This window comes from Tiliqua scincoides, chromosome 7, assembly GCF_035046505.1.
Source record: "Tiliqua scincoides isolate rTilSci1 chromosome 7, rTilSci1.hap2, whole genome shotgun sequence".
Taxonomy (NCBI): Eukaryota; Metazoa; Chordata; class Lepidosauria; order Squamata; family Scincidae; genus Tiliqua; species Tiliqua scincoides.
In genome coordinates, this window is record NC_089827.1 from 19,859,829 (window position 1) to 19,873,606 (window position 13,778).

Consider the following 13,778-nt stretch of genomic DNA (forward strand, 5'->3'; position numbering starts at 1 on the left):
ATTGGCTGAGAACAAAAGGGGGCAGTGCCGAGAGTGTCGAAAAGGCAGAACGCAACAGCACGCATTGAGCGTCAAGCGTGACGTTTTGGAGCTCGCGCCACAACCCCACGGGAAGCAGCTCGTCACTGATTGGCTAAGAAGAGAAGGGGCGGAGCCGAGCTGGTCGAAAGGCAACACGCTTTGAGCATGACGTCGGTGATCTCGCGCCACACCCCCACGAGAAGCGGCTCGTTCCTGATTGGCCTAGAAGAGAAGGGCGGTGCCGAGTGTGTGGGAACGGCGCATGAACTTTGAAAGGCGAGGGAGCAGCGGTGCCTTGTGACGGTTCGTGGGGAAGTACGGCGGCCGGCGAGGCGAAGGAGTGGGCGAGCGAGGGGTAAGCCCCGCCCCCACCCCCCATGGCTCCAGAGCAGCCGACCCCCCAGCCGAGGAGCGGCCCCGCCGAGGAGGAGGACGACTACGGCTACGGCCTCTTCCCGGAGCGGCAGCACGGCGAGCGGAAGAGGCCGCAGTCCTTCCTGTACAAGAGCCTCTTCACCTTCAACCACAAGTGCCAGATCATGCTCAGGATCGCCCTGGACACCAGTGAGTGCGGCGGCAGGACCCCTCCCAGCCCCCCGAGTGTGCTCACACCTTCTCCTGGGTGTGGGAAGATCACAAGGCGAGGGGGCAGAAAATATTTCTTTACCCAACATTTGCTTGGCCTGTGGAACGCCCTGCCGCAGGATCGTACCGCAGGATAGGGTGGCATCTAGTCTGGAGACCTTCAGAAGGGGATTGCACAGATCTCTGGAGGGAAAGCCTGTGGAACTCCCTGCCACAGGATGTGGGGGTGCACCTGGTCTGGATACCTTTAAAAAGGGTTTGGACAAATTCCTGGAGAAAAAGTCTGTGGAACTCCTTGCCACAGGCTGTGGTGGTGGCATCTGGCCTGAATGTTTTTAAAAGGGGATTGGACACATTTCTGGAGGAAAAGTCCATCGCGGGTTACAGGTCGTAACGTGGAGGATCGCAGGGTGTTGTTAAGACCTACCACAAAATAACAGGGTATCCAAGGGTGGGCTGTGGAGTCTCACAGCATTCTTCATCTGGCTACACCAGTGAGTGCTTTCCGAACTTTTTAGCGCAGCACCAACTTTTAAAAATGACAATCCATCATGACCCACTAGACCAGTGGCTCCCAAACTGTGTCCCAATTTTGGATAGGTCACAAAACTCAGGAGGCACATTGATTCCTCCCAGTCACACCCTGCACACATACATGCTTTCCTCTTCCCTCCCCTCCCCCCAAAAAGGTGTTCACATGTTCTCCTATGTATGGGAAGATCACACTTCAAGGGGGGTGTTAACACCAACCACAAAGTAAAAGGGCATCAAAAGGTGAACTGTGGAGTCTAACAGGGTTTTTCATCTGGCTATACCAGTGAGTGCTTCCTGAACTCTTTTGCAGTCGGACCCACTATTTAAAATGACAATCTATCATGACTCACTAGACCGGTAATTCCCAAACTGTGGGTCGAGACCCAGTTTTGGGTGGGTCGCAAAACTAACAAGGCAGATTAGGCAATGTGCTTAAAAGGTTAAGCTGTTTCTGCCTAATGTTGCATATTCACAATAGAGACTAAATGTGTACACCAAAAAACAAGCTGTTATTTGGGGAAGGGGAACTTTGCTCCACCCAATCATCCATCATGGTCATATCCCTTTGCATTCATTAATCAGGCAGACCTGGTCTGAGGGGAACACAGTGCCACAGAATGTTCCCAGTCGAATGAATGTGGAGCTCAACAAACGCTCCAGAAGGCAGTGTTGTTCCTCCCCCAAATATAGTAAAAAGGATAAAAACAGAGGCTTGAGCATCTAGTAAAGCAAAACACTTTTTTTAAAGGCTTGTAAAGCTCGGGGGATCTCAACAGAGTTTCATATCAAAAAGTGGGTCCCAATGCTAAAAAAGTTTGGGAACCACTGCACTAGGTTTAAAAAAAATAGAGAAATAAATATTTATTATTAATAGTAAATTACTAATTAATAATAATCATGATGCTTTGCTCTCAAGTCTGCTAGAGATTTTACATATAGTATGTATGTGTAGATATTTGCTAGACTGGTACTAGAAATGGAGTTCCCCCCCAAACCTTTATCATCATTCCAGGGTACCCAAAAGATTGAACTGGAGAGCAAGATGTGCAGTTAGGAACTTCCAGGCCAGTCACAATGCTGTAACTGGGTTCACACTTGAACTATGGCATGCTAATTACTAGGGAAAATCAGAAAAAGGTGTCATTTTAATCTGCAGGATCCCAAGATTACTTTGTACCATAGGTTAGCATGCCAGTTAATGATTTTCTTCAGCAAACCAGGCAAGGGTACTTTCAAAGTTCTTGTTTTTTGTTTTTTTTTAAATGTTTCAAAAAAATTTTGCAGCCACCGAAAATCTGCTGTGGGTTTGGGAAACGCTGGGCTAGACAGATAGGTGGTAGGCAGAAGGACAGGGAAAGCAGGGGAGGTATGATGAAAGTGAAGTAATAACTTGAGGTTTTTGTGAAATCTACACAATTTCACAATGTTTGATTTCAGTTTGTGAAATCAAGAGATGGAAGTATTGTGCAGACTTGGATTGTCTGCAGGTAGTTTTGTGCAGACTTGCCCCTGAAAGATATGGGACCATTCCCTTGGATGAAGGAAAAAAATGGTTATACTGTGCACCATATTTGGGAAATTTAAATTCTAGCCCTTTTACTCCACACCCAGTCTTCAGCTCTTACTTGAAGCTCGAAGATTCCTCCTGAGGCAGATATCTGGACAATGGAGGGAAACCTTTAAAGCAGGAGTTTCGAGGTGTTTCACAGCTGAAGCTGACATTGCAACTCCCAACTCATTAGTAGGTAGCACCACATGTGCCATGTGCCACTATGTCCCATAAGAAGACAGTCCCCAAACCTAAAACAAAAATTTATTTCAAAGCGAGGATGTAATCTGGAAATGAGTCCCAGTAAAAACATCCATTACCTTGCCCCTAAAGTCACACTATGTGCATTCCAGTCAGACAAAGTGAAATATTAACTTCTGCTCCTGGTCCAAATAAGACAACCTGACACCTGATTAAGATGAAGGTGCAAAAATGTCATGCCACTCAAAAAAACTTACGGGCTCATCTTCTAACAAAACACGATCCTGTAAAAGGTGCGTGAGTTGATGCCTGTTGTTGGCCCCTCCGTTGCAATGTTAGTAAGGCCATCAGGTTAAGGTTCTGCATTTTTGCTTATGCTGTTTCATGTACACTGATAGTACTATAAGCTTTTTTTTTAGGCTTTTGCGTGATACATAATTTGCATGTTAAAATTTCATTTATTTGTATAGTAGATTTATATGCCATCCTTCAGTATAAAACTCTCAGGGCAGCACAGAAAATAAAAACAATAAAATGACAAGTGCAGTAAATCTCTAAAGTCTCAGAAAGCTGCAAGACACCCACACAACAGGTCAATAAAATCCAAGAAAATGATTTTTACTAAGCAGTTAAGTCAATTATAAAACATATTGGAATGACTGTGCAAGGAAGTGCACTGGCATCCTTAGTTACGGACATCTGAGTTTCAGATGGCAAGTGCATTGGCACTTTCATGCAGGCATGGTGTGTCCTTTGGTGGTGCTTTTGTGCAGGCATGATAGTGAGCTGGGCCGGCAAGAACAGAACCTAACCTGTACATACACAGGGGAAAGGCAGCCCACTCCTATCCAGCACTGGCACAGTGGGGCCGCATGGCCCAAGCTGTATCCAGTGTTGGGATTGAGCAAGCTGGAGGTCTTCTCAGAGTAAGAGAACATTTGTTCCCTTGTCCTGTGTCAGGCCCCTGACTACCTAATGGGGCTACTCTGATCTGTGCCAGAAACTTGGCACAGCCCTGTGTAGGGCTTCCAAGCCTGGAAAGGGGGTTAGGATATGGCAGGTGCCTCCTCCTCCTGCAAAGTGTGTGGTATTTCACAACAGTGAAAATTACGTTATTATATTGTCACACTTTTCCTGACAGTGTGAGTGTTGTGGCACAAGATTCATACTTAAGAACAAATAATTGCATTGATATTTGTTCTAGATCCATATGCTAAACTATTGCTTGATGCTATGAAGAATTCTGGCTGGTAAGTGAATTTTTGTCCCAAAGTACTTTATGTATTTATAGTATGTAAAGCTGGTGGTCCTGCTTAAATGTTTACCTGTATGATCACACTTGGGTCTCTTAGCACTGTCTTCAAAGACCGACACTTCTCCTGTGAAGACTGTGATGGATGTGTCAGTGGAGGATTTGATTCTTCAACATCACAGGTAGATATTGAATAATATGATCTAATCTTGGCAGTGTTGAATCATTGTATTCCCAGTTGTTTTAGCAAAAGAAGATTGCTATTTAACTGCTCTTAAATACCGATGAGCATTTAGGTTATGTTCATGATTTCTCTAAACAAATGTTTGTTTTTATTGTAGTTATAGTCTTTAAATATTAAGAGAATATGCACTGCTAATGAAGTATACACAGCTAAATGGAGTAAGTACCTCTGAGAATAGTACTGCTAGTGGCATGGTTTCAGTGAGAGGCATTTGCTACAAATCAGGAATTCTATTAAACTGGAGCATTCCATTAAACAGTGCTTTCCAATGCAAACATTGGTAATAGTAAATTTAACGCATAGTGGGTATAAGCCATAACAAGAGCTGTAAAAATCATAATGCCAAACAGACTACCAACAGCAGAATGGAATTGTGCATATTGGAGAAAAGGGTGTCCTGGTTTTCTCTGGTTCTGATGCTGAAATTAGTGGGGCACAACTTCCATGTCGTGGCCATGCTGATTTCAGGCGTGTTTATTGTGTTTGGGGGACAGAAGGGTCACAGAATCTCTGTCATTGGTTTCTTGGGCAATCCTCTTGCATCAGAAGCACACACGGAGAACCAACCTCTGTAGCCAGACAGGCTGCCTCAAGCTGAGTATTGCTTAAGAGACGTGGGCCCAATCCTATTGGGGCGTTGCGCTGCCAAAACTGTCATTCTGACACCGCAAAGTCCTTTACGGTGGCATGAAAGGCAAGCTGCTGTCATGTGCTGCCAGGCCACTGCCATAAATGGTGAGAAGCAGCAGCTCTGGGAGGTCTGCAGCACTGGTAAATTTGTAGCTGGGATGGTTTGTGGGTGGAGATTGGGAGTAAGGGGGCATATTAGGGAAGGAACCAGGGTTGGGGAGGGAGGTGGTCATGCACATAGGATCTTATCCCCCATTTTTCTGCCTGACCCACTCCCTGGCTCTCCTCGGACACCACCAAAATGACTGTTATATGTCCATGGAGACCCATAAAAAATCAGGCACCCTACCGGGAGTAAATAAACATAAGAACATAAGAACAGCCCCACTGGATCAGGCCATAGGCCCATCTAGTCCAGCTTCCTGTATCTCACAGCGGCCCACCAAATGCCCCAGGGAGCACACCAGATAACAAGAGACCTCGTCCTGGTGCTCTCCCCTACATCTGGCATTCTGACTTAACCCATTCCTAAAATCAGGAGGTTGCGCATACACATCATGGCTTGTACCCCATAATGGATTTTTCCTCCAGAAACTCGTCCAATCCCCTTTTAAAGGCGTCTAGGCTAGACGCCAGCACCACATCCTGTGGCAAGGAGTTCCACAGACTGACCACGCGCTGAGTAAAGAAATATTTTCTTTTGTCTGTCCTAATCCGCCCAACACTCAATTTTAGTGGATGTCCCCTGGTTCTGGTATTATGTGAGAGTGTAAAGAGCATCTCCCTATCCACTCTGTCCATCCCCTGCATAATTTTGTATGTCTCAATCATGTCCCCCCTCAAGCGTCTCTTTTCTAGGCTGAAGAGGCCCAAACGCCGTAGCCTTTCCTCATAAGGAAGGTGCCCCAGCCCTGTAATCAGCTTAGTCGCTCTCTTTTGCACCTTTTCCATTTCCACTATGTCTTTTTTGAGATGCGGCGACCAGAACTGGACACAATACTCCAGGTGTGGCCTTACCATCGATTTGTACAACGGCATTATAATATTAGCCGTTTTGTTCTCAATACCCTTCCTAATGATCCCAAGCATAGAATTGGCCTTCTTCACTGCCGCCGCACATTGGGTCGACACTTTCATCGACCTGTCCACCACCACCCCAAGATCTCTCTCCTGATCTGTCACAGACAGCTCAGAACCCATCAGCCTATATCTAAAGTTTTGATTTTTTGCCCCAATGTGCATGACTTTACACTTACTGACATTGAAGCGCATCTGCCATTTTGCTGCCCATTCTGCCAGTCTGGAGAGATCCTTCTGGAGCTCCTCACAATCACTTCTGGTCTTTACCACTCGGAAAAGTTTGGTGTCGTCTGCAAACTTAGCCACTTCACTGCTCAACCCTGTCTCCAGGTCATTTATGAAGAGGTTGAAAAGCACCGGTCCCAGGACAGATCCTTGGGGCACACCGCTTTTCACCTCTCTCCATTGTGAAAATTGCCCATTGACACCCACTCTCTGCTTCCTGGTCTCCAACCAGTTCTCAATCCACGAGAGGACCTGTCCTCTAATTCCCTGACTGTGGAGTTTTTTCAGTAGCCTTTGGTGAGGGACCGTGTCAAATGCCTTCTGAAAGTCCAGATATATAATGTCCACGGGTTCTCCCGCATCCACATGCCTGTTGACCTTTTCAAAGAATTCTATAAGGTTTGTGAGGCAAGACTTACCCTTACAGAAGCCATGCTGACTCTCCCTCAGCAAGGCCTGTTCGTCTATGTGTTTTGAGATCCTATCTTTGATGAGGCATTCCACCATCTTACCCGGTATGGATGTTAGGCTGACAGGCCTATAGTTTCCCGGGTCCCCCCTCTTTCCCTTTTTAAAAATAGGCGTGACATTTGCTATCCTCCAATCTTCTGGTACCGTGGCTGTTTTGAGGGACAAGTTGCATACCTTAGTCAAGAGATCTGCAACTTCATTCTTCAATTCCTTAATAACCCTTGGGTGTATGCCATCAGGGCCCGGTGACTTATTGATCTTTAATTTATCAATGAGGTCTGAAACATCTTCTCTTTTAACCTCTATCTGACTTAACTCCTCGGTTAGGAGGGGCCGTTCGGGCAGCGGTATCTGCCCGAGGTCTTCTGCCGTGAAGACAGATGCAAAGAACTCATTTAATTTCTCTGCCATCTCTAAGTCTCCTTTTATCTCCCCTTTCCCTCCCTCACCATCCAGAGGGCCAACCGCTTCTCTGGCGGGTTTCCTGCTTCTAACATATTTGAAGAAGCTTTTATTATTCCCCTTAATGTTGCTGGCCATGCGTTCCTCATAGTCTCGCTTGGCCTCCCCTATCACCTTCTTACATTTCTTTTGCCACAGTTTATGTTCCTTTTTATTCTCTTCATTAGGGCAAGACTTCCATTTACGGAAGGAAGCTTCCTTGCCCTTCACAGCCTCTCTAACTTGGCTGGTTAGCCATGCGGGCACTCTCCTGGATTTAGTGGAACCCTTCTTTCTTTGCGGTATACACCTCTGCTGGGCCTCTGTTACTGTTGTTTTAAGCAGCCTCCATGCACTCTGAAGAGACTGGACTCTTTTTACCCTCCCTTTCAACCTCCTTCTAACCAGCCTCCTCATTTGAGGGAAGTCCGCCCGTCGGAAGTCAAGGGTTTTTGTTAGAGATTTGCCTGGTATTCTTCCCCCAATGTGCACGTCAAAACGGATCGCAGCATGATCACTGTTCCCCAATGGCTCAGTAACGTTTACATCTCTAACCAGGTCCTGCGTACCGCACAAAATTAAATCCAGAGTCACCTGTCCTCTGGTGGGCTCCGTGACTAGCTGATCTAAGCCACAGTCATTTAGCACGTCAAGAAATCCGGTTTCCTTATCGTGACCAGAACACAAATTGACCCAGTCAATATGAGGATAATTGAAGTCCCCCATGATTACAACCCTGTCCTTCCTTGTCACCTCCCTGATCTGTTTCCTCATTTCAAGGTCCCCATCAGATTTCTGGTCTGGAGGACGATAGCACGCCCCCAGTATTACATCGCTGCACAAGCCTGGTAATTTAACCCACAGAGATTCTACGGTGGAGTCGGACCCACCTTCAATCTCTACTTTGCTGGATTCTATCCCTTCCTTAACATAAAGGGCCACCCCACCTCCAACACGCCCCTGCCTGTCCCTCCTGTAGAGTTTATAGCCCGGGATTGCGGTATCCCACTGATTCTCCGCATTCCACCAGGTTTCCGTTATGCCCACTATGTCAATATTTTCCCTTGTCACCAGACATTCCAGTTCTCCCACCTTTGCTCGTAGACTTCGGGCATTTGCATAAAAGCATTTATACACGGAATGCCCCAGGATGGGCTGCTTATTCGCTCCTTTGTCCCCGCATCCTCTCATTGTGCCAAACCGTCTATCACATCCCATCACCCTACCTTTCCCAATTTCTTCTCCTACCCTGCCTTTGTCTTGTTGTTCTCTAACATCCCCATCCTCATCCCATAGGGATGAGGAGTCCCGAACCGGATGCCCCTCGGCTCCTGTCGGCCTTCCCCCAGGGATCAGTTTAAAAGCTGCTCTGCCACCTTTTTAATGTTAACACCTTTTTATGTTATGTTTTTAATGTTAATGTTATGACCATGTATATGTTAAAATATTTTTAGTTATTTTGTTGGCAACCTTCAGTCTCGAAAGACTATGGTATCGTGCTCTGAAAGGTGGTTCTGGAACAGCGTCTAGTGTGGCTGAAAAGGCCAATTCAGAACTGACAATCCCTTCCACACTGGGAGCAAGTGCAGTCTGTCCCTGGTCTGTCTCCCTGGCTATGGGCCTTCCTTCCTTGCCTCTTTGCCTCAGACTGGTGGCCAAGTGTCTCTTCAAACTAGGAAAGGCCATGCTGCACAGCCTGCCTCCAAGTGGGCCGCTCAGAGGCCAGGGTTTCCCACTTGTTGAGGTCCATCCCTAAGGCCTTCAGATCCCTCTTGCAGATGTCCTTGTATCACAGCTGTGGTCTACCTGTAGGGCGCTTTCCTTGCATGAGTTCTCCATAGAGGAGATCCTTTGGGATCCGGCCATCATCCATTCTTACAACATGACCGAGCCAACGCAGGAGTCTCTTGTTTCAGCAGTGCATACATGCTAGGGATTCCAGCACGTTCCAGGACTGTGTTGTTTGGAACTTTGTCCTGCCAGGTGATGCTGAGAATGCGTCGGAGGCAGCACATGTGGAAAGTGTTCAGTTTCCTCTCCTGTTGTGAGCGAAGAGTCCTTGACTCGCTGCAGTACAGAAGTGTACTCAGGACACAAGCTCTGTTACCTCCCTCAGCATGTAGTGCAGCCCCCATTGATATGGCAGCGTGCTGTAATGTGGTGGGGGATAGGATTGTTCACTTGGAGAGAGAGAGGGCCTATTTTTCATCAAATGCACAGTAACCTAATAAGCCAGATACCTTTCTCTTCTTCCACCTCCACTGAGAATCGACAGAGTTTCTCTGTCCTGAGTTCCTTCATTCACGGTGGGAGGACTGTGGCTGGATTGATATGTATCCTTTCTTCCCACATTGCTTGCATCACACTGAGCAGGTGGGCCGGAGGGACTCTCTCTTCTCACTTGTGTATAGCCAGCTTGTGCCTGTGAGAAGGAGGGAGAGGGGGAAACCAGATACTGTCTGTTCCCATTTCCCCCACTTGTTAGATCTGACAGACCAATGTTCCGTACGCAAGTGTTTTTATTCCTAGCCATCACAGATCAAAGCTATAAGCCAGAAAGAGCTGAAAGCAGAGTTCATTGCTCAGGGTTATAAAACAAAACCTATAACTCCCAGGTACAAATATTTGCTGGATTATACTGTGAATATTTTTCTTTTCTTACTTGCTTTGTAGATTGTACTATGCCAGAACAATATTCACCATCAATCTCATATGAACCGAGTGGTTACACATGAGCTTATCCATGCATTTGATCACTGCCGTGCACATGTGGACTGGTTCAATAATGTCAAGCACTTAGCTTGTTCAGAGGTAAGTTAACAAGCTTAATTCACACAGATGAAGATTAATAATGCTGCACGGGACATTTTTTTACACAGTAAAGCCCAGAACAATTCTACAGTACCACTAGTTTGAATTCTGAACTTAATCATCTAGATCAGTGGTTCCCAACATGTTGTCACTTGCATACCCCTTGGCAACCCATTTTGGTAAATTGTACCTCTCATATTAGCAAAATGTGTGCAATTTAGGGCGCAATCCTAACCAACTTTCCAGCTCTGACATAGCTGTGCCAATGTGGTGTGCACTGCATCCTGCAGTGGGAAGGTAGTCAAGGGGACCTCCTCAAGCTAAGGACATGTTTGTTACCTTACCTTGGGGGCTGCATTGTGGCTAAGTCAGTGCTGGAAAGTTGGTTAGGATTGCACTCTTAGTTGTTGTTATTTCATATTTATATGTTTTCAACCAGTGATCCATATCTGATCCATATACACAGATTGATGACCAGAAATTACCAGTTTGTGGAGCTTTCACGTGGCTAGCCTTTCTGGAAGGATGGCTAAACTAATGGTAGCCTTTCTGGAAGGCTAAACTAATGGCAGCCAGAAGTATCAAGTCTCCTTTGCTTGTACGGGTCTGTGTGACATTGAAGCAGATCAGACACCAGTATCAAAAAAGTAGGGCATGCACAGAAATGTCAGAAATTGGTAGTGTATGAATTACGAATTTGTAAAAGTACAGATATTTTGTATTGAATTAATAAAACAAGAACAAAATCAACAATTTTCTCTCTGATTCTTTTTTCCATTTCCTTGTTTTTTCTCACTGTAGAGGAACTAGGATTAGCACTTAACTTCTAAATTGTGTTTTGAAGTGAGTTTTCAAAGTATGGTTTGGAGGTTTGTGCTAACCATAGTTGCCTGATTCAGATGGCACAATAAACTGTTGTCAGAGAAATCTGGAAATGGAGGGAGAAATTGATGCATGAGAGACAGGAAGAAGCTTGTTTGAGTTCCACCATATCGCCTTCCTTTTTTAAAATCCATAATTTTTTGAAAACAATCTTAGTAAGACAAGTGATAATACCACCATTCAAGCGCAATAGATAACAAGAATAATTAAATAAGCCAGATAATATTTATGGACTTAAACAGCACCAAGCACCTTATCTATTGCACATCAAGAAACTAACAGTTTTCAGCACATGTTGTTGGTTTAAGTGTTGTGTAAAGAGCATGGTGCCTGAAACCATGTTGTGGATAGGGTTACAGATTGTAAAACAAAGTGGGACTGAAGTGCAGTGCAGTACAAACTGAAGATGGTTCCTTCTGTTCATTCTGGCACCAAATTGTAGAGCTGGGGTTTTGCACGCTAGAATTCTCCATTCCTGTTTTCACATATGAAATCCAAAAGGAAGTCTCACTCAGAAGTGTAGGTTAATTGCTACAACTGAGATGTTATTGTCTTTCCCTCAGACCTTTTTCAGTAAGATATTTAAAAATTCTATTGTTACGTTTTCTCACCCCCACCATTTTATAATTCCAGGATATACAAGGCAGGTGCAGAACCATTAAAAGGATGGTTTAGTTACATGACGTCTTTCCTAATGCTCTTTTAGCCAGAGAACTCACGGGACCTATGGAATTAAATGAGAGATTCTGTTCTCAAGGGGTTTCGTTTTTATTTTTTGCTGTCCTAGATTCGAGCTGCCAACCTAAGTGGAGATTGCTCACTTCTAAATGAAATGACCCGGTTTAAATTTGGATTGAGGCAGCACCAACAAGTAAGTTAATGTTAAAAGAATAAGAGGAGCAGATTTACACACTACTCAGTCCTATCAAACTTTCCAGTGCTGTTGCAGCCACATGCAGCCCCAAGGTAAGAGAACAAACATGAGAGTCTCTGCTGCAACCTGACCCCCCTCTTGGGCCTGAAAGCCCTACATGGGGGCTACTTGGTTCTGTGCCAGTGATTGAGCTGGCACAGTTCTGAGTATACACATTGATGCTGCTGGGGCTCAACACAGCATAAGGGAACAAATGTTCCCTTACTTTGAGGAGACCTTCGGCTGCCTCTCTGCCCATTCAGGATACATTGTGACTGTTCTGGTGCTGCTGTATTGCACCCGGTTAGGATTGGGCTGTTAATCTACCATTTCCCATGCCATTAAAAAGAGTTTTGTGCCCAACACTCATTTTCCTGGGTGGAAAAAGCACTTGATGAAACTGCCTCTTTTGGTCCTTTCTCATAAAGTCTAGGTAAGGTTTCTGTTTGAACTCCTTATGTTTTAAGGTGTATTCGTGGCAGCAATCTCTTTCAGTCATAAAGCACAGTCCTGTGCATGTCTGCTCAGAGTATGTTCAGCTGTGTTCCACGGAGCTTACTCACAGGAAAATTTGTATAGGATTGCAACCTTGATTGCTCATTCCAGTTTGGAGAAGTAATTTTGGGCTGGCTGAAAAGAGAAGTGTTGCTTGGTTTATGTTCCAGGGTTCCAGTTGCTTATTCTAGGCAAGTTGCTTCCTGAGGTTTGAAGGTATTGAAAATGTTCAGATAAACAGCAATGTTTTGGATCAGTTTTCATTTAACAACTGGCTGCATTAGGCTAATGCTAATTCTCAATGCCAGTAATTATTCATTATTAGGAAATATTCAAATATTGGCAGTTTTAATGAAATGTAAGAATCTGGTCCTCTTTGTTGAAAGGAGATCAGAGTACTGCAATGCTGATGGGAGCATTCAAAGCAGCAGTTCTATAAGGAGTTACTTATAATTCATAGAAATTCTCCATAACCAGTTTGATGTACTTTGCACTCTGAATCTTGCTGTCTTCCCAAGATTGTGGTACACATATTGAATTGAAAGTAGTCCCCTTTTGGATTAGTTAGCAGTATTCTTTTGAAGTCATTCCTGTGGTTTATCACTGTTAATAACGTTTATCAGCACTTGTCAGCACATCAAATGACTTACAGTAACTTTGTAGCTTGGGTACTGACCTTGTTTTCCTCACCTTTCCCAGACCTGCGTAAGAGACCGAGCTGTTCGCTCCATCTTGGCTGTAAGAAAAGTCAGTAGAGAGATGGCAGAGAAAGCTGTGGATGAAGTCTTCGAATCATGCTTCAATGATCACGAGCCCTTTGGCAGAGTGCCTCACAGTAAATCAGATGCAAAATATGCATACCGAGATTTTCAGAATCGTGGCCGATACTATACAAATTTATAGATTGAATTGGTCATCTCCAGCTGCTAAGCTGTATTTAAGGACAGTTTCCAAAAGAGAAGTTATACTGGACTTCTGAAGATAATTGGACATTGTGAATGAGGGAATATCTGTATTGTGTTCCTCCTGGTTAAGTTTTTCAATCGGCATCAGAGCTGATCTAGCAATTTTTTTGTTCAATACACAGAAATATGTTTAAGTATTGTACAAGGAACTATGTTTGCAAATGTTTTTGTTTTGGTTGAATAAACAGTATTTCATTTATGGTTTTTATGCATGTGGTGGTGGTGTCGGGGGTTGACTGATCTGACAGTATTTTTGTATCATTCCGTAGTTGTATAGCTGGAAAAAAGCTGACACACATCTAGTCCAACATCATATGACAAGTTAGAACCAACCAGCAACAGTCTTAACAAATAACTCTACTACCCAGACTTTAGTGTGCTATAAATAAAGAACATTGTGCAACACAGCACAAGTGTTTGTGAAAAACACACCTAGATAAAGCAGCGCCATGAGAGCCACTCTTTATGACACCATTGGT

At 44.7% G+C, this 13,778-nt stretch overlaps 1 protein-coding gene across 1 annotated transcript; it reads left to right on the forward strand.

The window, feature by feature from the left end:
- Positions 1-247: 247 nt before the first annotated feature.
- ATP23 (ATP23 metallopeptidase and ATP synthase assembly factor homolog) lies at positions 248-13,496 on the forward strand. Its single transcript, XM_066634131.1, has 6 exons — positions 248-585; positions 4,095-4,140; positions 4,243-4,324; positions 9,907-10,044; positions 11,714-11,797; positions 13,034-13,496. Exons 1-6 carry the CDS (start codon positions 399-401, stop codon positions 13,235-13,237), a joined length of 741 nt encoding a protein of 246 aa, XP_066490228.1. The 5' UTR covers positions 248-398; the 3' UTR covers positions 13,238-13,496.
- Positions 13,497-13,778: the final 282 nt, after the last annotated feature.